The 26,553-nt window shown below is 38.0% G+C and overlaps 1 protein-coding gene across 1 annotated transcript in view; it reads left to right on the top strand.

The window, feature by feature from the left end:
• The first annotated feature begins 88 nt into the window (after positions 1-88).
• The window catches only part of ARHGAP42 (Rho GTPase activating protein 42), a 277,788-nt gene continuing 251,323 nt past the window's right edge, over positions 89-26,553 (top strand). Inside the window, exon 1 of the mRNA XM_077766719.1 lies at positions 89-607. Coding sequence (XP_077622845.1) covers positions 454-607 — 154 coding nt within the window. The 5' untranslated portion in view covers positions 89-453. The remainder of the gene's footprint in view (positions 608-26,553) is intronic.

Here is a 26,553-nt window from a genome sequence, read left to right as displayed (position 1 = left end):
TGCGTCCGCCGAGGGGGAGGGCTTCCCTGGCCGGGCCGCCGCGGCTCAGAGCACAAACGACTGTCAAGAGACGAGGGGAGTGGAGGTGCCGGAAGTGTGCGCGCGCCGTGAGATAACTTTCCTGCTCCGGCCGCGGCCCAGAGCCTCGGCCGCCTCGTTGTTCGCAGCGACGATGCGCCCTGATGACACCGACCTGAGCGGACCCGCGCCTCGGCCCACCGCCGGAGTCTGCACCCTCCTCGCCGCAGGGGGAGAAGACTGAGCCCGGAGGCGTCTGCGCGCCGCGGGCGCAGGCGGCGCGGCTCTCGGGGCCCATTTCCTCTGCGCGGTCCCCCAGCGTTGGGCTCGCTCCGCGCGGTCGTGCGTCCTCCCCGCCCGCCGCGGTCGCCGGCTGCCCCCGCCCTCCCTGCGGGTCCGGACGTGCCCCCGGCAGCCACTGGTAGCGCCTGTGCCATGGGGCTGCCTACTCTGGAGTTCAGCGATTCCTACTTGGACAGCCCGGATTTCAGGGAGCGCCTGCAGTGTCACGAGATTGAGCTGGAGCGAACCAACAAATTCATTAAAGAGCTCATTAAGGACGGCTCCCTGCTCATTGGGGCGCTGAGGAGTAAGTGGAGGGGGCAGGGGATGGTGCGGCGCGCAGGGGTGTGCGAGTCCCCGCGGGGTGCGGGTCTGAGGCGTCGGGTGGAGGACTCGGGCTTCTTTTGTTTGAATGGGTTCGGGACAAAAGCTGAAGAGCTCCCCTGCTGGTGGCCAACAAAGTTTGTTCTTAGGTGTTCTTTACTTAAACACTTTAATGTCTACAGAGAAGGGGAAGTTTTCCACTGGACACATGAGTGTATCTTGAGGAAAGTTGTTCAAAGTCATCTTTCAGTATAACGCCCCTGGGAAATGTTGGAGACTCTTGGTCCTTTTTGTGTGTGTAGTTTTATTGTGCCTAGTTTGAGCACTTTTTAAAAAGTCCTGAAGGAGGGATTCAAAAGTTTGTCTTAAGGATAAAATGAAGGTAGTTTAGTGACAGTCAAAGAAAATTATTAAACTTCTTATGTGTATCAGTGGCTCTTCACTGGGCACAATCGATCACAGAATTGGCTTTAAAAAATAGACATTTACAATTTCGTCATTCAGTAGGATGATGGAGATAATCGAAGGCAGCATGGCACCAGCGGATTTAGTCTCTACCATTATTTTTGTGCGTCCTAATTTTTGGTTTATATTACAAATCTGATGTTGGTCGAATCACTGGGGATGAGAGTTCAGTGGTTAAAGGCCAACCAGAATTTCTGATGGTTGTAGAAGTAAAAACTGCCCTTAGGGATTTTTCCCCACTTCCTTTTCCGAGCCGATTTTTTTACTCCCTCCTGCATCTGTTGGTTCTTCACTTTCAATTACTAAGACCTAAGAAAGTCTTAGTTAAAGAAACTCCAGTTTTTCTTAGAGAAAATGGAGTGACTTAACTTGTTACCTTTCCCAGGACGTATTTGCATCTTAAAGGAAGCTTCTGAAGGTTTTAGGTACTGAAATGAAGCTCTGAATTCTCTGGCCTCTGATGGCTGAGTGAGCGAGGTATTTTCATAAGATGGAGAGCGTTTGGGCGATCTAGCAATTCCCAGAACAAATGTAGGGGAACCATTCCGGTGTGTGTCAATTGGAAGGTCAGTAACAACGTGATGGTGTTGTGTGTGTGCCCAAAACTGAGACATTAGCATCTGATCTGTATTTTGAAGTATGTGTTAACGGTAAGGATAGAGCTTAGCAAAATGTCTTGAAGTAAGTGTGCTCTCAAATCCTTTTAACTATCCTGAATGCTAAAACATTTACTTCTTACTTGTGTTACTTAACTAGGGTAAAGAAAATACATTTTATGCCTACATTCACTTAATTTCTGAGTTTGAGGCTACTACAGATTAACAGTAGTCACTGATTTGTGAAAAAAATAATTTATCTGAGGTTCTTTCCATTCTGTACATACAAAAATGTGCACTCTCCTTATTTCTGGTTTGCAAATTCTGGTTGAGTTTTCAGGGCTAGCATCTTTGCATTTTAGACTCTTCCAAAAGAGTTTCCCTGAGTGCTGAGTGCCAAGCTGACTCCTGCGGGAGCTGCCAGGTGGTCTACAAGCGACATTTTCTCCTCACTTTGCTGGGGAGATCAATTTTAGTGTTCCAAAAATTGAAAACACTTCCATAGCTGTGATAAAAGCTCTGAAATGCATGTTATTTTACTAGTAATAGTATGCACTTTATTATGATTTTTGAATCTAGTCTTACAAAAATCAGGTAATTTCTGTCCTAGTAAGTTGGTTTTTCCATGTGTAAGCGAGGAAATCATGACAGTGTAAGTTCCTTGAAAATGCAGAACCTGTCTCATTCATAAGCACTTAAATATCCTGCTGTCTTTCTAGGATTCTTAGGTTTGTGATGAGAGTACAGTATTTTAATTAACATTTGGTTATTATTTATATCATTATGGAAGGAAGACATTTTATTCCTTGTTGAAAGAGTTCCCAACATCAGCTGCCAAATAGGGATTTGGAGCAGAGGAACTCTTGAAGTCACATGATGGAACTTCTTTTTTCCCACCAAGCCACCTTCTTTCTCTCCCTTGGGAAGGATGCATTGAGGCTAGGCTGCAGCTGCTAACTGCCAGCTCTTGGAAGATGCTCAGCTAGGTTAAGAGTGTGCCTACAGGACTTTGAAGCCTAGTTATAGTTCTATCCCAGATCCATCAAGAGCAAGCCCTCCTTTCCCCAGTTCTGTACGTTCTGACTGTTTTTCTTTTCTGCCTGAGGAAGCCTTCACCTTCCCTAACTTTAAACTATGTGTTTCTATTCTCTGTACCTACTGTTTCAGTAAGTGTATCCATTATCCACTTCAGTTTTATTTTTAGCACTTTGCTGTTATTTTCAGTAATAATTAATGGTTCCTTAATATAGCCTTCCTGAGCTGACAGTCATCATCTAAGCATCTTCGATTATTTCTATCCTAGTTCATAGCTTTTCTGGTGAGAATTTTGGCATGGACTCTTGGATAATACATATGTAACTGTTTCAGTAGGAGTCACATATGCTTTTTTTTTTAATAAAACTTTTTTTAATGTTTATTTATTCTTGAAAGAGAGACAGAGTGAGCAGGGGAAGGCAGAGAGGGACTGATACAGAATCCAAAGCAGGCTCCAGGTTCTGAGCTGTCAACACAGAGGCTGATGTCAGGCTTGTGCTCATGAACAGAGAGGTAATGACCTGAACCAAAGCAGGAGGCTTACCCTACTGAGCCACCCATGTGCCCCAGGTAAGGAGTCACATACGCTCTTTGATTTTTACTTCAGGATGTAAAATGTAGGATGTACCTTTTGTGAGAATTACTTAAAGTGAAACTACACAAAGGCAAGGGTGGGCATGTTAGAAGCGTAGGCTGGTAGGTACGCTCAGTGTCAATTTCAGGAGTATTATCAGTTACAGACCCCTAATAAAAGAATCTCAACAGGAGAGGATCATCAGTTATGGCCCCCAACAGGGAAAGGTACATTGCATTTCCTATAAGAAATCAACTATTCCTGTAACTCAACCAATGAGAAAGCATCATCACTCTGAACTCTTGCTTTTCTCCAGTAGATTTTTGTTCAGAACATCCCCTCTCAACTTCTTACAACTTCTCCATAAAATAACATTTCTCTTCTTTGTTTTCTGGATTTACCAATGGTTTTGCAATAGCTTGCTTGTTCAGGATTTCAGTTCTCTTATTTACGGATAAACCCATTTTTACTGGTAAAATAACTGGCAGTGTTATTTTTAAGGTTAATATTTTCTTTAATAAAGTATTTAGAAGGGTGCTTATAAAGGAAAATCTTGCTTGACTAGATGATTTCAGGTTTAAATAATATAAGTAAGATACTTAACATTCTTAAAAAAATTACTGCTTTTTGTGTTCACATCCACTTTAAGAAAATGGATGACAGGTAATTAAGTGGATTGATATAGACCTGAATTTAAATTCTGGTGCTGTCAGGGGACCCTGGGTGATACAGTCCATTAAGCGTCCGACTCTTGATCTCGGCTCAGGTCATGATCTCATGGTTTGTGGTTTATCCTATCTCTGTGCTGATGGCGTGGAGCCTGCTTGGGATTCTGTCTCTTCCTATCTTTCTGTCCCTCCCCCCCTTGCATGTGCTCTCTCTCTCTCTCTCTCTCTCTCAAGATAAATAAACTTAAAAAATTTAAAAAAAAAGAAAAAATAAATTCTGGTGCTGTCAAATGCTGTGTGGTAATTGGCAAGTAACTTAACCTCTGTGAGCCCTATCTTTCCTATATAATGAAGGAATATCTATGAATATCCTACCACCAGAATTATTTGTTCATTTTGTTACATGTCATACAGACATTTGGTGAGCAATATTTGAGAATATTTGATACTGGAGAATTGGGTTGTAGTTCATGCTGTGACTCAAAATCCTCCACTCTTTTAATCAAATGCTATTCTATGAACTTTGTTCCTTTAACAGGTGTCAGCCTTAAAGTTTGAGTTGTGAAATCATTTTTCTTCTTTTTATTGATTTTTGCTTATTGATTTTCTTCTTTTATAGATCATATTCAAAGAATTACCTCAAAATGGCTTTCTCATATAACACTCCCTTTACTTTATACTTAATTCTTATGCTTATTCATACAATCTTAAAAGCAAATCAATTTATGAATTAATTAAAAATAATGTGAAAACAATAAAAAAGCTTGTCAACTACATTTAATTAATCTAATGGTTGATGATGATTTACTGAAATTTCCTATTATATAAAAACTGCTGATAGTATCTTGTATGTTGATCATTCATTTTCTCTTTGCTTTTCCCAGTTGAAACTGCAGTTCTTCAAAACTACTTGCCCAGAATGATGGCCTTCTCTCTATTGCAAACTATTTATTTAGCGGTCATGTTGCCTCTGTTCTTAAGGAGTAGTGCCTGGCACTGTGATCCATGACACAAATAAGAAGGGCACCTATTTGAGTGGTAGAAGTTGGTTGCTTTTAAGTTTAGATGTAAAATATGCAGTTAATGAAGACATTAGGACCTGAGGAAGAGGGAAACACACAATTTCTGGTGTCTGCTGCCTTGTGTATTCTCAGACCTCAGTTTGAAGTATGCTATGGTACACTTGTGATCTGGGGATTAAGTAGTTGTTTACCTGGGATGCAAAGGCTACCTTGAGATACTGTGAAATGGGGGACGGATCCCTGCCTTCTGCTTGCTGTATGTCTCAAACTCACCTTAGTTTGGTTTCACATGTTTTTTCACTATTTTGTGTATATGTTCTGGGCCCACTTTACTAGTGTAGTTTTTGGAGACACAGGGAAGGAGTTAAATGAGCAGTTTAAGAAATTTGAGACTTTCTGTAGTTATGTGCTATTTACTTGGTCATCCTTTAGCTTTTAGTAAAAATTGGTATTGTTTTTGGCCATTTTTTGTATTTAAACTTGTACCTAGGTTTTATTTAGTTTAAATGGAACTCATTGTAGCTTCTTGTTTACCCTGCAAGAGCTCCTTCACTGCTGCTTCTTCCACTAAGGTTGTTTTGCTTGTTTAGCTGGGCAGTCTAACCAAAGATATGGATGTGTAATTACTTCAACCATTCATTTGGTTCTTAAGTCATTAGAATTAGAGTTAAATGATCAGAAGTAACTGTATCTTTCAAATGAACTGTAATTAATTTTAGGAACTGGTAGATTAGGAATGTGGTGCTTTCAGGTTCTGCTTCAGAGATGTTGTAAGTTATACTTGTGTTACACTTGTGTTACAAGTAACACAGTTACACTTGTTTTAATTTAAATGGCAGCCTTGGTGCTTATCAAAGTGGAAGTAATTTTGGGCTGGCTGAGTACTTCCATTTACTTCTCTTTTGATGCTCAACATGAACTTAATGGATACCTTTTTACATTGTCTTTATTTCTTTTGGATTTTCTTTTCCAGCAGGCAGTAATTTAGGGGCTGTCCTGTTGAGGCTATGGAATGAGTTAGTAGGAGAATGGTTTAGCAATAACTATCTTTTACACTGCCATCTCTGACAGTTATGTTCAAGGTACCCTGAGAGTGTAGAAAGCTGAGGTTGCCACTAAAGTTTTAAGTCACTGAAAAGTTGCTTTAACAAACATCCTTTGAATTATTAGCTTAAAAGCACAATGTTTATTGTGTTAGTAATGATATTACTCAAATTATAAATAAAAAAAAATGCAGATTACATTCAGTATTGCTTTAGTGTAACTGCAATTTTAAGTAATGAATACATAGAGAATGGCAAATCTTTTATTTAGATTTATAAAGAGAAATATTAGTTTAAAAAATTCAGACCATTAAGCCACATTTGGTAAATGTGCAACAATGAAATGTTTATTATGGACCGGTAAGAAAGTGTTAGGGAAAGAGGGTTTATTTTGTCTTGAATCTCTTTCATGAAAATGCTTTCTTGCCAGAGCTGTGATGGCCACTTCTTTTGGCCCCAGCCATCCCTGCTGTCTAGATGATAATTTCCACTCATTCTGCCTTCTACGTAGGTGCCAGCTCCTCTGTATTTCCACCTGCCCACGAACCAGTTGCAGCTGGCAGCTGGGCCAGCCTTCCTTTTTCCTCCAGCCTGCTGAACCTCTGCCCATGGTCTAATAATCCTTATAGTGTATCCCAGTCTATCTGGCTTCCTCAGCCGAGTACTTGCTACCTGCTTCTTGCTGACTTTCATCCAGAAAATTAAAACCATTTGCTAAGCACCTGGCTGTCTAGTGCATGGAATCTGTGCTTCATCTTTTGCAGCTGCCACACTCTGTTGTAATGGTTGGGCTTTGTATAAGTGTAGAAATTTACATATTTGTTAATCTAAATGGCCCTTGAAAGCAAAGGGAAAGGGGCAGGATGATAACAGGACAGTCATTACAAATGTAATTATATTAATAGTTTTGTCTTTGGCCAGGTGAATTTATTTATATGTTGATTTATTTTTTTTTCTTTTTTTTTTTTTTAATAGTTTATTGTCAAATTAGTTTCCACATAACACTCAGTGCTCATCCCCACAAGTGTCCTCCTCCATGCCCATCCCCCCTCCCCCCACATCCATCAGTCCTCAGTTTTTGTCAGCATTCAAGAGTCTCTCATGGTTTGCTTCTCTCCCTTTCCCCCACCATTTCCGCCCTTCTTCTCCCCCTTGTTCCTCCGTCAAGTTCCTCCTAATCCTCCTATACGTGCAAACATATGATATTTGTCCTTCTCTGCCTGACTTATTTCGCTCAGCATAACACCCTCAAGGTCCATCCATGTTGCTACACATGGCCAGATTTCATTGTTTCTCATTGCCATGTAGTATTCCATGGTATAGATAAACCACATCTTCTTGATCCATTCGTCTGTTGATGGACACTTAGGCTCTTTCCATGTTTTAGCTATTGTGGAGAGTGCTGCTATGAACATTGGGGTACATGTGCTCCTATGCATCAGCATTTCTGTATCCCTTGGGTAAATTCCTAGCAGTGCTATTGCTGGGTCATACGGGAGTTCTATTGTTAGTTTCCTGAGGAACCTCCACACTGTTTTCCAGAGGGGCTGTACCAGTTTACATTCCCACCAACAGTGTAGGAGGGTGCCCGTTTCTCCACATCCTCGCCAGCATCTAGAGTTCTCTGATTTGCTCATTTTAGCCACTCTGACTGGCGTGAGGTGGTATCTCAGTGTGGTTTTGATTTGTATTTCCCTGATGAGGAGGGATGCTGAGCATCGTTTCATGTGTCTGTTGGCCATCTGGATGTCCTCTTTGGAGAAGTGTCTGTTCATGTCTTCTGCCCATTTATTTTTGAGAGAGATAGAGACAGAGAGGAAGTAGGGGAGGGGCAGAGGGAGAGGAAGATCGAGGACGCAAAGCAGTCTCTGTGCTGACAGCAGAGAGCGCGATGTGGGGCTCAAACTCAATAACCTTGAGATCATGACCTGAGCCAAAGTCAGATGTTTAATCCACTGAGCCACCCAGATCCCCTTGGCCAAGTTAATTTAAACTTTGGCCTGGATATTTCTGGTAATAGGGATCCTTCTCTATAATATTACATCCAACTGGGATACTTGGTTACTCAGAGTGTTAACTATTCTATTTTATTACCAAGAATCCAATTACAACACTGAAGAAAGTGTTACTACAAAACACATGTGTATATCATTCTGTGAGGACTGTGATTCGCTTCAAAAAAAGTGAATTGTTGAATAGTAAGGTAATTTATAGTAGCTGATAATCTGCCAGTTTTTTTTCAGCATTTTCCCTTTCTTGCAGAGGTATGCATGTATAAAAGAAAAATAAAGTATAATTTTCCTAGGATTTTTAATTTTCCCTTTGAGAGTAATTCTTTTAATTGTATTTTTCTATGGAACTTGTTGAGAAAAGTCTAAAAATAAGACTGATGAAGTCATTGTAGATTATTTTATATTAATTATTAGAGACTTTTCAGTTCCAATATTTAGATTCTATGATAAAGGTCTATTCCTAATGGCATTTAAAAAATGTCAAAACATGACATTTTGTATGTTGTTGGTTTATCTGATTTGGGTGAATGTCAGCTACAGTGGGCAATGCTTTGTATTTTGTGAAGGATGGGGAAGCATCCTGGATTGGTTTTCAATGTCAGGTGGTATGAAAAAAAATTAGAAAAAATGCTGCATGTGTATAACCTTGCTGTATTAATAGAGTGCTCCCTGAACCTTGGCTTTACTCTGGGAAAAAGTTGGTAGACACACTATGACCCCTCTTATTTGGAAGTCAGACAGATTTCTCAGTAGCGGAATTTCTATATTTCCTCACACAAATCTGAAAAGCCATACTGCCTGCTTGTTTATGAAAGTCATGCCAAATAGTATTCCCTTGTGTGTAAACACATAATTGGAGCTTATCCAAATGAAAGATCCAGCTTCAGATTTCTCTTCAGTATACAGAAAAGTGGTGATTTAATTTAGAAAACTGGTATGTGTTTGTGTGTGGAGGAGAGTGATAAACTGCTGATAGAAATGAATATTCAGTATGTGTATTATCCCTTTCCAAATGGAAGCTGTGTAAATTGATTTTACTTTGCCTTGGTGAGAATTTTCTCTTCTTTATTTATTTAATCTCCTTATTCCTCACAACATCTGAATGAAAGATGTGGCCGAAAAAAGAGGATGGGAGGGGTGGTGGTGGTGGTGAGAGTGGTAAACAAGGGGAACCAAATTAAAATTGGTTGAGAAAAGAATTTAAATATTATGCTTTTGTGATTTGTGTCTGGCTTTGCATATCTCCTATGAAAAAGTTACTATGTGACATTAGAGCATCAAAGGAATAAGAAGGTAGCTTTCCAACTGTTGTAAAAGATGGGTTGTGCAAAATTTGAGGGAGATAGTTCCCATTAAAAACTGTCAACAAAAGGGGCGCCTGGGTGGCTTAGTCAGTTAAGCGTCCGACTTTCGCTTAGGTCATGATCTCGCGGTTCGTGGGTTCGAGCCCCGTGTCGGACTCTGTGCTGACTGCCAGCTCAGAGCCTGGAGCCTGTTTCAGAGTCTGTGACTACCTCTCTCTCTGACCCTCCCCTGCTCACGCTGTCTCTCTCTCTCTCTCTCTCCTAGGAATAAATAAAAAATATTAAAAAAAAAACAACCTGTCAACAAAAGAGATAATAGGGGGTGCATTTTTAGGGGCATACTATTTGGGTAATATGTGGAAAAGCTGTGTACTCATGAAAAAATGATGTCAACTTAGGAGGTAATATGGAGGGACTTTTCAAGGCTGTGTGGACTGTTTGTCAATCCTGGTTTTCCTTAGGTGACCCTTTCTATCATCACTAGTTATTACTTCCTCTGGATCCCAGCTCTGTCACTGCATCGTTTTTCTTAGTATGTGATGTTGCTGAATTCCTCTTCCTGTTTTAGTTTATTTCCTCTATGCTTTTCTTACATGTTGATATTATACAAGGATTCCTTCTTAGCCCTTTTACTGTTTGCTTTCCTTGAATGATTGACGTGTCCGTTTGGGCTCTAGCCTTAACCTCATTTTCCTGAGCTCTTAACCTGATTTTTAGCAGCATATCACCACATGGATGTGCTTCAGGGACCTCAGACTCAACAGTGTGTCAAAACAAGTTCTTCCTTGTTCTCCACCTTATTCTCTTTGTGTTCTTATTTCTTCGTTTACAATGTCATCCACCTGGTCATCTCATAAAGGAACATCTGAGTCCTTGTAACTCTTCCTGTTTCCTCCAGTTTTTAAACTCCAGGTTTTCATTCTCAGCAGATTAGGACATTTGGTTAGTGATTTTGGGCTCCCAGATACCCTAACTTAGATTTTCTCTGCCTATGTTTAGAAATAACATTTTTTAAAACTTAAAACAATAGACATTTATACTCTCATAGTTCTGGGGGCCAGAAGTCCAAAATCAAGCTGTCAGCAGGGCTGTGCTCTCTGAAGGCTCTAGGGGAGGATTTTTCCTTGCCTCCTCTAGCTTCAGGTCTGCCAATACAAGATGTTCCTTGGCTTGTAGATGTGTCACTCCAGTTCATGGCTGTGCAGTCACATGGCATACCCCTGTGTGTCTCTATTACATTTTACTTGTTCTATCAAATACAAACTTCTAGATGCCAAGAATATCTGTATTCTGTCAGCTCTGACCACATTGTGGATGCTCAGTGATTGCTAAACATCAACCAATTTCATTTTACTGAGAAGAATATATAATATGGAGGAAGTTTTTGAATATCTATTGGAATGAATGAGCCATGGAATTAAGACCATAAATTCACTTTTTAATATTTTTTCCAACACACTTTATTTATAACTGCTCAAGCTTGGATGTACTAATTTTTTGGACTGGATAACCCAGGGGTCAGCAGACAGCAGTAGGAATTACAACTTTATTCTAGTCCTGGTGCTGCTACTAACTAGTGGCATTGGTACAAGCCACTTGTCTCAGAACCATTTTTTTCCATCAAAAATGGAATAACATTTGCTCTATATTTCTTGTAGGATTTTTGTGTGGGCCATGGAAATGCATAATGATATAAAAATGTAACATTATTTTCATTTGTTTTAGGCAGGATCATTGTGACCCTAATAGTTTCTGTTTTATTTTTCAAGACTACATGCAATGTGTAATGTTCTTGTCAACGTTTTTACCATGTCCTGTAGAAATGAGATTTTTAAAGTGGAAATGCTTTAGTTGAATGTTACAGTATGGGCTATTTGTCTCCCCAATTAAATCTATTTGTTAGGAAGTGATTACAAGATGTGGCATGGCTTTGGTTTACCTTTTTTCTTTTATTTTAAAAATATATTTTTAAAATGTTTATTATTATTAAGACAGAGAGAAACACAGCATGAGTGGGGGAGGAGCAGAAAGAGAGGGAGACACAGAATCCAAAATAGGCTCTAGGCTCTGAGCTGTCAACACAGAGCCCGACATGGGGCTTGAACCCTGAGAACCGTGAGAATCATGACCTTAGCCGAAGTTGGATGCTCAACCGACTGAGCCACCCAGATGCCCCACCTTTTTTCTTTTAAAAAGTATGGTCTGGGAACTAATAAAGCATTAGGTTGGCATTTAGGGATTACAAATAGGCAGTATAGATGTTGAGACTTCACCAGCATATCTGCTGGTGCTTTATTTCTGCTGGCTCAGGTCAGTGGTTTATAAGAGTTATTTAAATGATGGTCACAACTTGTACTTCTGAGAAGTGAAATAGATTGCTGGGCAGTTTCACAAAATTAAATAAGCCAAACTGCGTACAAGAGGTATTTTTTTCACATTGGTTTCTGTACGGAAGACAGATAGGGGCTTAGAAAAGCACTTCCCTGGGTGTTTCCTATGCTGCACAGATGTTTTGTAAACATAATTATGTTTGAGGTGAGGTTATCCTAGTGGTTATTGGTGAGAAAAGAAAATGATGAGATTGGTGGGACATTGCTGAAGGGTCTTGGGGCAGGGAATTAGGGGAAAAAAGATATTTCATTAAGAATTGAAGTGGAAGATTCAGTTGACTTTGTGAAAAAATTGAATTGAGCCAGTTAGCTAGTTGGTTAAGGAAAGGTGGTATTATTGAATTGGTGTCAGAATTGCCAGGAGAGGATATTTGGATGGTACCACGAGGACAAAACAGATAATTTAAAACAACAACAAAAACAATTTCTTAAGGGATCTGTGAGTTTAAGGGGAGCTCTGCCCTGGAGCTGGGGGAAGTACAGAGTATAGACTTCAGGGACAGTTTGCAAAGTGAAGCAAGGGCTGGAAAAAACCAGCCTCTTCAGGGTTACAGAAAGAAAATAGAGACCATTATTAATCCTGAACAAGAAATAGCAGTGAGTGAGTGAGAGTAACAGCCTCCAGGTTCACCAGGTTTAAACTCTGTTGGGTTCATGTCCTTTTCTTTCCATTTTTCCCCTTGGTTCCTGAGACAACTCTCATGGAAATTAGAGTTCAGTGGATATTCACAGCTGGCTGGCTGTGATGTATTGTGACACCTACTGAAGAGAAGAGATGAAAGACAATGAACAAATGTGGAACCAAGGTGTGAGATACTTAAAATGTGCATCATGGTGATTTGATATCTGTGCATTGTGAATGGACTCCTGCCAGCTAGTTAATGAACACATCCATCTATCACCTCACATATTTATCCTTTTTTGGGTGAGGACATTTAAGTTTGACTGTCTTAGTAAATTTCAATGATATAATACAGTATTATCAACTATAGTCACCATGTTTTAAGTTAGATCCTTGACTCTAAGTCTCTAATTTATCTTATAGCTGAAAGTTTGTATCCTTTACCAACTTCTTCCTATTTCTCCTAACTTTCAGCCCCTGGAAGCTACCAATCTTCTTTCTTTTATGATTTTATTTATTTTTTTTTTGATTCCACATATAAGTGATATACTGTATTTGGTCTTCTCTGTCTGGCTTATTCTACTTAGCATAATGCCCTCACAGTCCATCCAAATTGTCACAAATGGCAAGATTTCCTTTTTTCTCATGGCTGAATAATACTCCATTGTATATAGTACATATACACTACATCTTCATTATTCATTTATGTGTTGGTGGACACTTTTTTCCATATCTTAGCTGTTGTGAATAATATTGCAGTGGACATGGTAGTACAGATATCTCTTCAATATTCTGTTTTTATTTTCTTTGGGTATATACACGGCAGTGGGTTTGTTGGATCATATGGTAGTTCCATTTTTAATTTTTTGTGAAACCTCCATACTATTTCCATGGTGGCTGAACTATTTATATTCCTGCCAACAGTGTAGAAGGGTTCCCTTTCCTCCAAATCCTTACCAACACTTGTTATCATTTTAATGACAGCCATTTTAACAGGTGTGAGGTGACACCTCGTGTGGTTTTGATTTGCATTTCCCTGATGATGAGTGATGTTGAATACCTTCTGATGCATCTGTTGGCTTTATGTCTTCTTGGCAAAAATATCTTTTAAGGTCCTCTGCCCAATTTTTTTTTAACAAATAGTTTATTGTCAAGTTNATTTTAGGATAGTTTGTTCTAGTTTTGAGAAGTATGCTGGTGCAATTTTGATTGGAATTGCATTGAATGTGTAGATTGCTTTGGGTAGTAATGACATTTTAACTATATTTATTCTTCCAATCCATGCTCATGGATTGGAATGTTTTTCCATTTCTTTGTGTCTTCAATTTCCTTCATAAGTTTTCTATAGTTTTCATCATACAGATCTCTTGTATCCTCGGTTAGGGTTATTCCGAGGTATTTTATAGTTTTTTGTGCAATTGTGAATGGGATCAGTTTCTTGATTTCTCTTTCTGTTGCTTCATTATTGGTGTATAAAAATGCAACCGATTTCTGTACACTGATTTTGTACCCTGCAACNGATTTCTGTACGTTGATTTTGTACCCTGCAACTTGGCTGAATTCTTGAATCAGTTCTAGTAGGCTTCTGGTGGAGTCTGTCAGGTTTTCTATGTAGAGTATCGTGTCGTCTGCGAAAAGTGAAAGTTTGACTTCTTCTTTGCCAATTCTGATGCCTTTTGTTTCCTTTTGTTGTCTGATGGCTGATGCTAGGACTTCCAGCCCTGTGTTAAACAACAGCAGTGAGAGTGGACATCCCTCTTGTGTTCCTGATCTCAGGGGGAAAGTTCTGTTTTCCCCATTGAGGATGATGTTAGCTGAGGGCTTCTCATAAATGGCTTTTATGATGTTTAAGTAAGTTCCTTATATCCCGACTTTCTCGAGGGTCTTTATTAAGAAGGGATGCTGTATTTTGTCAAATGCTTTTTCTGCATCTATTGACAGGATCATATGATTTTTATCTTTTCTTTTATTGATATGATGTATCACATTGATTGTTTTGCGAATGTTGAACCAGCCCTGTAACCCAGGAATGAATCCCACTTGATCTTGGTGGATGATTCTTTTGATATGCTGCTGGATTCGATTTGCAAGGATCTTGTTGAGGATTTTTGCATCCGTATTCATCAAGGATATTGGCCTGTAGTTCTCTTTTTTTGCTGGATCTCTGTCTGGCTTGGGAATCAGAGTGATGCTGGCTTCATAAAATGAGTCCGGGAGTTTTCCTTCGATTTCTATTTTTTGGAATAGCTTGAGAAGAATTGGGATTAATTCTGTTTTAAATGTCTGGTAGAATTCCCCAGGGAAGCCATCAGGTCCAGGGCTCTTATTTGTTGGGAGATTTTTGATCACTGATTCGATTTCTTCACTCGTTATGGGTCTGTTCAGGTTTTCTATTTCTTCCCGTGTGAATTTTGGTAGTGAGTGTGTGTTTAGGAATTTGTCCATTTCTTCTAAGTTGTCCAATTTGTTGGCATATAATTTTTCATAGTATTCCCTGATAATTGCTTGTATTTCTGAGGGGTTGGTTGTAATAAGTCCATTTTCATTCATAATTTTGTCTATTTGGGTGCTTTCTCTTTTCATTTTGAGAAGCCTGGCTAGAGGTTTGTCAATTTTATTTTTTCAAAGAACCAACTCTTGGTTTCATTCATCTGTTCAAATGTTTCTTTGGTCTCTATGTTGTTTATTTCTCCTCTGATTTTTACTATTTGTCTTCTTCTACTGCGTTTAGGGCATTCTTGTTGCTCTGCCTCTAGTTCCTTTAGGTGAGCTGTTAGATTTTGCACTTGCGCTTTTTCTAATTTCTTGAAATTGGCCTGGAGAGCAATGTACTTTCCTCTTAGTACTGCCTTTGCCACCTCCCATAGAGTTTGGATTGTTTCATTTTCATTTTCATTTTCATTTGTTTCCATATATTTTTTAATTTCTTCTCTAATTGCTTGATTGGCCCATTCATTCTTTAGTATGGTGTTCTTTAACCTCCATGTTTTTGGAGGTTTTCCAGACTTCTTCCTGTGGTTGATTTCAAGTTTCAAAGCATTATGATCTGAAAGTGTGCATGGTATGATCTCTATTCTTTTATATTTATTGAGGGCTGCTTTATGTCCCAGTATGTGATCTATCTTGGAGAATATGCCATGTGCACTTGAGAAGAAAGTGAATTCCCTGGCCTCAGGATGGAGAGTTCTAAATATATCTGTCAGATCCATCTGGTCAAATGTGTCTTTCAAGTCCATTGTTTCTTTAGTGATTTTCTGTCTGGTTGACGTATCCATTGCTGTAAGCGGAGTATTAAAGTCCTCTGCTATTAGCACATTGTTATCTATAAGATTGCTTCTGTTTGTGATTAATTGTTTTAAATATTTAGGTGCTCCCGTATTCGGTGCATAAATGTTTATGACTGTTAGTTCTTCTTGATGGATAGACCCTGTAATTATTATATAATGCCCTTCTTCATCTCTTGATATTGTCTTTAATTTAAAGTCCAGTTTGTCTGACATAGGTATAGCTACTCCAGCTTTCTTTTGATTTCCAGTAGCATGATGTATATTCCTCTGCCCAATTTTTAATCAGATTGTTTGTATGTTTTTAAGTTGTATGAGTTCTTTATATATTTTGAAACCACTATCTAATTTCAGAAGACTTTCATCGTTCTAAAAGAAATCCTATAGCTCATTATCTCTCTTCCCTAGCTCCTGGCAACTGTTACTAATATACTTTGTTTCTATAGATTAGCCTGTTCTGAACCATTTTCATATAAATGGAATGATGGAATCTGTGGCCATTTACAACTGACTTCTTTCACTTAGCATGTTTTCAAGGTTCATTCAATTTTAGTATGTTTTGGTACTTTATTCCTTTTTATTGTCAAATATTCAATTGTATGATTATACCACACATTTTGTTTTTCTATTAGTTGAAGGACATTTTGGTGTTTCCTTATTATTATCGTTTCTATTATTAATAATGCTACAAGTATTCATGTACTTGTTTTGTGTGGACATATGTTTTCATTCTCTTAGATATATCCCTAGGCATGGAATTATTGGGTCAAATGATAACTTTGTGTTCAAACTCCTTTATATATAGAAACTTAGTAGGTTTATAGGCATTTATATTACATTCTTTATATTATATTCTAATTTCCTATAGCAAATTCAGATATGACCGTTTTATTAGTGAAAACAGAATCACTTGGTGGATATTTAAGGAGGAAACATTTCCAAGTTCTTTTAATTTCCATTATAGATGGGTAAGTATTTCAAAATCTCATAATGTAAATATAGGGCAATGGCAATTTTTACATAGGTGCAAAGAGTGGTAAGAGGAATGGAGAGGAGAAAGGGAGAAAATGCAAAGTTCACAGTGTGATGGGCCAGGAGAGAGATGAAAAAGAGAGTATGGAACATTGACTTACATATTCATTAAGCATATTTATTTATTAATTTTTTTTAAGTTTATGTGCACTGTCAGCACAGAGCCTAATGTAGGGCTTGAATCCATGAACTATGAGATCATGACTTGAGTTGAAATAAAGAGATGGATGCTTGACTGATTGAGCCACCCAGTTGCCCCTTATTCAGTGTATTTATTAGTACTTGATATATGTCAGATACTGTTCTAGGCCTTGGAAGTACAGAACAGAGGTCTATTTTTTCTGGGTTTGCCTTATTTAGGGCATGCTGGTGATAATGTATGGTGTGTGTGTTGTTACTGCTCAGTGCTAAGACCTATAAGGTACCTTGTGTACCTTTTATTTCCTCAGACAGCCCTTTTCTGTTACCCAGGGTAACTTGTGCATATCAACTTGTGCATAACAGTCAACACAGCATAGGGATCTCCTATGAGAATGTGAATATGTCCATTTTTTTATTCTTCCATTCTTCCTTCTACACACACACACACACACACACATACACACTAAGTATACTAAGTCGCCCTCGTAAGTCTCTCTTTCTTACACTCTGGTTTCCTCATTTCACAGTGGGGATAATAATAATAATAATAATAATACCTACTTTTCTTGAGAGTTTCACTGTTATTGTAAACTATACTTAGTATAGTGTCTGGTATATAGAAATTAGCAAATGGCTGCTATTAAAATCATGGTGGTATTTTTCAAACATAAAATGAAGTAACCTCAATGTTAAAAAATATTTAAAATGCCTTTCATGATGATAAACTTTATTTAGCTTTCCATGTCTACATGAACACACTTAAAAATATAAATACAGTCATAATATGTATACCATTAAATATTTATATATAAATTTATACCATTATTTCAAATATTTTTCTTTATTCTTTTTTTTACTATTAGCATATTTATGACTAAAAGTGATCAGATTGAAGGTGATATTTATGTGTAATTTAAAGCAGTCTACATTTGAAACATAAGTAAAACCAGAGTAGGTTACATTTTGAGTAAAGAAACATCTGCAGTTTGCTACAGTTCACCCAAAGGAAATTGGATCATGTATCAGCTATGTGATCGAATAAGACTTTCATCTTTTAAAGAAATTTCCCTGCCTAAAATTTGCATTCATCTGTTATTCTGAGATGAAGCCTTTAGTATATACATTGTGACACGGAGTTTGCTGAACCTCAGCATACTCTGTTACTGGATTGCAGCTGCTGCATCTGCAGGAACTTAACTAGAAATCAGAAACAACTATTTTTAAAACTTCTTCAGCCTCACACGTTTTAGAGTGCTTCTTTTTCTTAATGTGGACAGTTTGTCAGTTCGCGCGTGTTTCTTTTCAGGTCCCCAGTTACTAGTCTTTTGGATTTACAAATCACTTTATCTTTTGTAAACAATGTACTTTTTTAAAGGAGTTACTTACTAAATTAGTCTGAGAGGAGAAACTAGTCCCTTAGGGTATCTTTTGGCTTTTGACTCTTTCTGACCATTTGTTCTATTTATCTCCATTGTCCCACTAGTCCCTTCAAATTCTACATGTGCATACACTCCTATCCCAGATTCTCCTAAACTGTGGTCTCTGTCTAATTCTTTATGTTCAGTATTCTGTCAGGTACATATTTATTGATAGATAACTGTTGAATACATGACTGTGTTGTCTTTGTGAAAACTTAACACTGAAATATTCTAAAGCTTAAGATATATGTGGTCATAGTTTTATGAACTGTTGCTTATTTGACCATCCTATTTCTTGCTTCCTGAAGCTTCTCTCCGGGCTTCTTTGGAGCCATATATATTCCCTTATCAATCTTTTCATTGACTTTCCAACTTTTTCCTCTTAGTCTTCCAGAATTCCCTCGCCTCTTCCTTCCTCTAGAATGTAGGTGTTCATATTGTCCAATGAGAACATTTTCTCAATAGGTGTAAGCTGGTGATGAATACTTATACATAACCAAATAGTTAATATATGTAAGATAAGTGGAGGAAGAAGGTGGTTAGGAAGTCATCAGATCAGTAAACACTAGATACGAGAAAGTTGACAAGCCAAATGATAAGTACAGCTGTTACCCTTCATGAGGAGTCAGAGAAATGCAAATGAATATAAAGTATTCATTTTTATCTATTAACATTGCTAAAAGGTTTTTTTAATGCCATTTTAAAATTAGGGTGTATTAAGACTCTTACCTTCTGAATGCTGCTAATAACATTGTAAATTAGTAATATGTGTCAAGGGCCTTAAAGTGTTTATATCCACTGATACAGTGATCCCAATTATGGTACTTTTTCTGCAGCAGGTAATACTGATTTCCTACCCAATCTGTGCCCTTTCATCCCTTGTATAACAATGCGCAGTTTGTTCAGCAACTTAAACCTCCCTCAGGTCAGGGGTAAATCCTGATTCGTTGAGTCACTCCTTGTAACCCATTTCCCCTTGCTAAGGATGGCACGTGTTACTATACTTCCTTCCAATTCATTATAACAAATCTCTGTAAATACTTTGATAGTGATTTTCTTAATTTATAGTCTTCACATCTTTTTCCTACTTGCTTTCCCATCTTCCAATTTCTGGCTATTTAATTTGCTTTCTCTTTTATCCAGTTATTTTTGAGCACTTTCTCTTTTCATTCTTTTAAAAATGGCATATTGAGACTATCATAAAATGTACATATCCAGATTTGGGCTGTTTTGTTTGCTTGTGATAAGCATACTGTTTTCATGGGTAAATTAATTATGCCTGGTATTTTGTTAATATATAACTAGTATTAATACCATAAAGTTATTGTTTTCCTGTTGTCCAGGAGAACTCACCTATAGTGAGTTTGATTTCTTTTTTTAATATTTTGTGAACTATTAGATGCAAATGAATGTCCTCTGAAAATATGATCTTACTGTCTTTGAGATAACAGATATTGAGGGCAGACAAGTGAGGGCTAAAAGGAGAAAGCTTGAGACTCAGATCATGAAATGGGAGTTAACTATCTGGTAAGACTTGGCATCAGTTAGACCAACCTGGGCATAGATCCTGACCATATGACCCGATATACAACCTCGAGTGAGGCCTTGGCTCTCTTTGAGGCTGTTGCCTCTACTTTAAATTGGGGATCACTTTCTTTGACACACAAATTTGTTCTGGTAATTTAATATATTCTTTTATAAGACCAAGCATTGTGCTAGGAACATTCTAAAGTAAAAGATCAAAAAAAAAGATAATATGATGTCTCTTTAATTTCTGCTAAAAGTATTTATTATAAAGCATTTAGTTATGAGGAATTTGGTATAATAAGACATCAGCTATTTATTGGCTATACCTTAGGGATTTCTTTAAGGAATCTGCAAAAATGTGTTTCTTTGGAAGTATTACTCTAAGTGATCTGCTGTATTCATTGCCTTTCCATGCCACGCTTAAATCTGAGCAAATTTGTTGCATTCTGTTTATTTTGGTAACCCATGGGTTTGTATTTTTAACATGACTTGAATTTTACTTATTAGTCATTCTTTCTAACAAAATTGTTATGTCACAATTGTCATATCTACTCTCTTTTTAATGAAAAAGAAAGGATAACCTAAGGCAAGAATTTTGGCTAATGAGCTCTGTCTGGCCACTCTGAACAGATATGGTTTTGCAGTATGGCATCAGTATCCTGTGTTTTCTGTTATTTAAATCATGACTAACCATAGTAGGGAGAGTGATGCAAAGATTTCTGAAATTCTATTTTTGTGCTAATGGGCAGAATTTATTTAGCAGAGGTTTTAAATGATCTAACGACTGAAATGTTTGCTTAAATAGAATTAAAATGTATTTACCTGTGAAGTCAGTTCTTAAATACTATAGTGTGAAAGTTTTTGTTAATGGCATTTCATATCCCTAAATCTGCTAAGCTTTATAAAAACACTTTAAATGATGAACAGTGAATTGAATTCTATATCCATTTGTATATAAAACTTACAGATTATTGTATGTGTTGTGTGTGTGATATTTGCCATAATTTACTGCCATTTGAAGCAAACATTTCCACTAACCTCTACTTCCAAAGTTGATGGAGTTGTTTATCTTTCTTCCACTACCAGTATAGAAGGACATTCTAAAATTCCATTGTTAAAGGAATTTTGGTGAATAGATGTGACAGTCACCTCTCTGATATCTGGAGATGGTTCTTGGGCTTGATGAAGAGGTAGTAAACATCAAAGAAGAGAAGAGATACCTGGCTAGGGTTCTCAGATTGGTTTTTCCTGGTCAAGTTGAACTGTAGCAGACAGACCTAAAGAATTCTTACTTAGCTTTGACTTTGGGTCCCAAATTAATTATGCCCTTGTGCAATCTTGTTAACTTTTTTTTTATTTGTTTTTTAAGAGAGAGAGGGATTGAGTAAGAGAGAGAGCAGGAGTTGAGGTAGGGGGAGTGAGGGGGGATAGAGAGAGAAGGAGAGAGAGAGAGAGAGAGAGAGAGAGAAATGAGAAAGGAACTCAAGCAGGCTCCACATTCAGTGTCGAGCCTGACACAGGGCTCAATCCCCCGACCCTGGGATCATGATCTGAGCCAAAATCAAGAGTCGGACCCCCAACCAGCCGAGCCACCCAGGCACCCCTTTCTTGTTAACTCTTGTCTCCAGTTGGAGAATAGGGGAAGTAACTTTTCTCTTTCTATCCTTAAATGTATGGGGCTGGGACAAGATGAAAACATGGTGGAAGTATTAATATGCCTTTGAGGGGAATCTGCCTCACCGTTCCAGTTTCTGTTCTACGTAACTTCTTGTTTGGGAACATGTTTATCTGAGGATGGTAACAAGAATAAACAGTGTGTTTCCTTATGGCTCTAGGTATAAGTTTATTCTGATTTATTAGTTAATCACTTTCTCATTTTCACTACTGCTGGCCATTTTTAAAATTTTTTTTTTTAACCCATCATGAAAGGGATAACAAAATACCAATACAAGGAAAGCTAAATGTCAGTAGGATTTACCTAGTATCTACCTGGAAAAATACAACCTCTATAACAATTGTTAGGACCTTATAAGAGTCAGGAAGCAGTAATTCTTGTTCTTGAAAAGCTTACAAACCAAACAGAACACTAATATATGAAAGGAACTAAAGTGGATGGTTTTAAATGGAAGAAAGTTCACTAAAGGACCTTCTTGCAGTCGGCATATGTTGGAGGGTGATGTCCACAGACTGGATGAGTGCGGAAGAGAGTCTGGCAGTATGGGACAGCATGGGCAAAAACACTGAAACAGACATGAATTACCCTGTGACAGAGATGTCAGATTGATTTCTTCTATTAAATAAAGCAATTAACAAATAAGAAATGAGAAGGCAACTGGGAAATGGGTACTGTGAATGTCTTTGAAAGTTAACCTAAACTAACAGAATACGTATACTAGATGTAATAAGCTTCATGGGTACCTATAACTATCCTATATTTTTATTTACAGTAGTTTCTGTCTCTTGAATTATGTGANACAGACATGAATTACCCTGTGACAGAGATGTCAGATTGATTTCTTCTATTAAATAAAGCAATTAACAAATAAGAAATGAGAAGGCAACTGGGAAATGGGTACTGTGAATGTCTTTGAAAGTTAACCTAAACTAACAGAATACGTATACTAGATGTAAGCTTCATGGGTACCTATAACTATCCTATATTTTTACTTACTGTAGTTTCTGTCTCTTGAATTATGTGGGGTCTTTGGCTGGTGTGGAGTCTTTACATGTTGAATATGGGCCTTGATCAACAATGCAGCACATACCAGTGTGTACATTTTAGTTAAAACCTGTTGGTGGTTCATTACAAAGGATGTTTTTAAGCTTAGATAATTACAACACCAGAATTTAATTATAAATAAGTAAATGGAAAAATTTAATGGTTCCCGGGTCAAAGAAATGCTGTAGGTAATTAATGAAGATAATGAAATTGAGTACTTAATTCAAGAAATAAGCCAAGGGAAGTTTTCTGGTTAGTGAATTTACTAATTGTTGATTTCTAAAGTATCAGTTTTTTCTCCTGACTTACTCTCATGTCTGTTATATGAAATATAGCTGTATTCTTAATGCTTTTATGCCCTTTGGGGTTAAAGCATGTTTCACTGGGGTAAGATAATGTTATTAGAAAGTGATTTGAGTTTCATTGTAAAAATGCACCCCAAAATTGAAATTTAACACTAAGTTTTATTTTCTTGGAGGTCAATCTGCAAAAAAGAAAGACGTTCTTTTAATTATGATTTTTTATAAGTCTTGTGAGAAATTTCAGGAAGGATAAGAAAGTCCCCCTCCCTCACCCTTTTTTAAAAAAGCCATCTCCGGGTTGTTTTGGGAATGAATGTGTTGATAGGAGGGAAAGGAAATATTAAAAATAAGGGGTGGTGGTGGAAGAAGCCTTATCCTATACAAAGAGAGAAATGACAGGGGTAAGCAAAAAGAAAAGAAAAAAAAAGTTGACCGGGCAGAGAATTAGAGAAACTATATGGCTTAATCCAGAGAGAGAGAGAGAGAGAGAGAGAGAAATAAAGAAGGAGATGAAGAAGTGTAAAAAGAACAAATTAAAAACGTCTGCTTAAACAAACCAACAACGAGACTAGAGAAGGGAAGGAATGTGTGGAAGAAAATGAAGAAGAAAAACAATTTATATATATAATACAAATTGACCAAGAATCAAATCAGAAAATGCAAAACTGCCGCACTGATATCTGATGGTGCCTTGGAACTTGTGGCTGAGCTGGTCTGGAGGAGGGGCTGTCTGGTTCAGTCAATGTCAGTCTTGCTCTGGTAGATATGCCGTTACCAGGCCCGGAGGGACGTAGTTTGGTGTAGCGGGGTTCCACCTCCACTGAGGGCCCTTGTCCATTCCCTGAAGCCCCACGTTGTTGGTGATGGGGAGAAAAATGGTGGCACCCCTGTCTCCCCCTCCCCTACCATTTGGTGTCCCAAACCACTTTGTTCAAGGCATCCTCACAGTGCCATGCAAGTGCGAGCCTGCCAGTTTGTTCCATTCCACTGTCTTCTGTGCCTCCCAGGCGCTTGGCTGGGATTCAAACCCCAGTGTCTTAAAGGGGCACCATCCACGCATCCTCCTGGGATAGAGCCACTCTGCCTCAGCCTACAAAGGGCCTCTGGCTGGTGGGCACCTGCAGGGTCTTTTGTCCTTGGAGGCTATCTGCCTTCTTCCCACAGCACTCAAGGGAGAGGACTGCTGTCTCCAACTGTGCCTCTAAGTTGGCTCCTGAGCCCAGGGCCAGGTTCCCCTCCTCTCTAGGTGTGCAAGTAGGGCAGCAGGCCCCATTCCAGAGAAAGCCCCACAACCCTAGACTGAGGTAGAAATTGGTTCTTCCTCTACGCTTTCTGTTCCTTTGTCCATGGTTTTTCTCTTGTTCGAATTCAATTCTACACTTCTACAGCCTTTCTCTTCCTTTAGTCTGTCCACAGAAGGGGTTCCCTCCCCTCCATGTGTACCCCTCCTGTATTATCTCTCTCAGTTCACAGTCATGCACCTATGGCCTGCCAAGTTGTCCCATGAGGCTCTAGAGAGGCTTCTGTCACTCTATAGCCTGGATTCCTGGAATTCCAAGTCTTCTGGCCTCAACATTGCTGTGTTTGAGGGCGAGTGAACTTCCGGTCCCCCTACTTCAATGCCATGTTGACTCCACCTTCAAGTTATCTAGTTCTTTAAAGTAGATCGCTTCTCTGTGTGACCTCCTGGGCTTCTGAAAGAACCCATGTCTTTTCATTTTCTTCACTGAAAATATTTCAGTTTTGAAGGAGCTTAATTCAGTTGTTACAAAAAGGCAGATTAACCTAAGTGAGCAAGTTTGAAACAAAGATTATCCTTTTGGGTTTGCAGATGATAATAAATGAATTAGAGAAAGTTTCAAACACATCGAGTATAAATATTGAAGTTATATATAGGTCACATATTTGAAAATGTATTTCAAAGAGGAAAATACAAATGAGTCTCTAAAGAATAAGAATTTGATAAAACTGGAATCATCAATTTGTGTCACATAGTAGTTTCTTACTTAGGGATATTACTAAGTAAGATATCTTACTTAGGGAATACACAGATTATAAAAAAAAAATGGGAACTGATGGTGAGTCCTACATTGAGTAAACAATCATGTATATTAGTTTATTGTACAAGTAATATTTTAGTATTTTATTTAACATAATTTAATGTGCATTGTATTTAATAGATTCTTTGTTACTTGATTGCAGCTTTAAATTAATGAATGGTGTTTGATAGAGAAGGTAGAAGTTGCAATGTTGCATTACACATTTTTAAGTTATGTGACTTATTGAATACAGTGGTTTCAAACATAATAATGCTACATTGAAAACACTACATATCTTCCAAAGAAACTGATATTACTGGAAAGGTATTAGAAAGACCTTTGGATTAACCGAAAAGCTAATAAGTACCTGGTGCCAGATAAACTTTAAAAATGTCAGGACACAGCTAATGTTTTCTGGATTTTTGCCTTCCAACCTAGTTCTCTTTCTACCATTAGATACTATCCTTTTCCTTTTGCTAAAATACCAGCCATATTGAATATTACCAGAAAACAACAGAATATTCAGTGATAGTTTCAAGTTAGTCAAATATGGATTTTAGTGCAGATTAAGGCTATGACTGTAGGATGTATACACTTTGAGCTCAGTTGGAAGTTTTGGCCATGATAATTATTTGATACCCATCTCCATGGCAACAAGAAGAAAAAGTCTAGGCGAACTAACAGATGGGTTCAGGAAAACTTGAGCACTTCTCAGCCGGCTGGAGGTCAAATCGGTGCTGCAAACNGCTAAAATACCAGCCATATTGAATATTACCAGAAAACAACAGAATATTCAGTGATAGTTTCAAGTTAGTCAAATATGGATTTTAGTGCAGATTAAGGCTATGACTGTAGGATGTATACACTTTGAGCTCAGTTGGAAGTTTTGGCCATGATAATTATTTGATACCCATCTCCATGGCAACAAGAAGAAAAAGTCTAGGCGAACTAACAGATGGGTTCAGGAAAACTTCACTTCTCAGCCGGCTGGAGGTCAAATCGGTGCTGCAAATGGCCATTTGCTTCCTGGTTCTGGCATTTGCTTACAGGAGCCTCACCATATTTCTGCCTCCTCTCCCTCCTCTCCTTTTGCCTCTTTTATTCTCTATTGCTATGTTGTGTATGTGTGTGTTCAGAATAACAGATGGTAAAACTGACAGCAAAGGGACACTGTTGGATATGCCAGCTCTGTCTGTCATTTGAATATCGCATACCCTAAGCGTGTTATTCTATAAGAAAGACAATCGAAGCTGCCTCTGATATTCAGAGAGACAGGTGCTTGAAAACAGAAAGAGAGAAGCAGAGAAAGCGTATCAGCAATGCTGTTTATTATTTCTGTATTCCAGGAAAACATCATGGTTTTCTTAAATTCGATATCTACTGGTGTGGGGGATGTACCTAAAAGGTCACACCCTGGTTACTGTCCATGTAGTAAGATGAACTGGTGTATGTAACTAGGTAATCCAAACAAATCACCCCTTAATTCAGTTCACCAGTCTTTTAGTCAGTGCCCAGAAATTAGATGATCTAACAAAATTGGATAGATTATTTGCTTAAAACCTAAAGTGAATAGAAAGTTTAGGTGGCCTTAGGGATTCCATGTTTAAATTGTATACTAATTGTTAATAATGTTGGAAAAAATTGGAAGATGGTTCATACAAATAACTGTTCTGATGATGGGAATATGGATTTTTTCTCCCATCATTCTCTAAATTTAATATTATTTATATAATAAT

Source organism: Crocuta crocuta, unplaced genomic scaffold, assembly GCF_008692635.1.
Source record: "Crocuta crocuta isolate KB4526 unplaced genomic scaffold, BGI_CrCroc_1.0 scaffold105, whole genome shotgun sequence".
NCBI lineage: Eukaryota > Metazoa > Chordata > Mammalia > Carnivora > Hyaenidae > Crocuta > Crocuta crocuta.
This window is presented reverse-complemented; position numbering and strand designations above follow the sequence as displayed.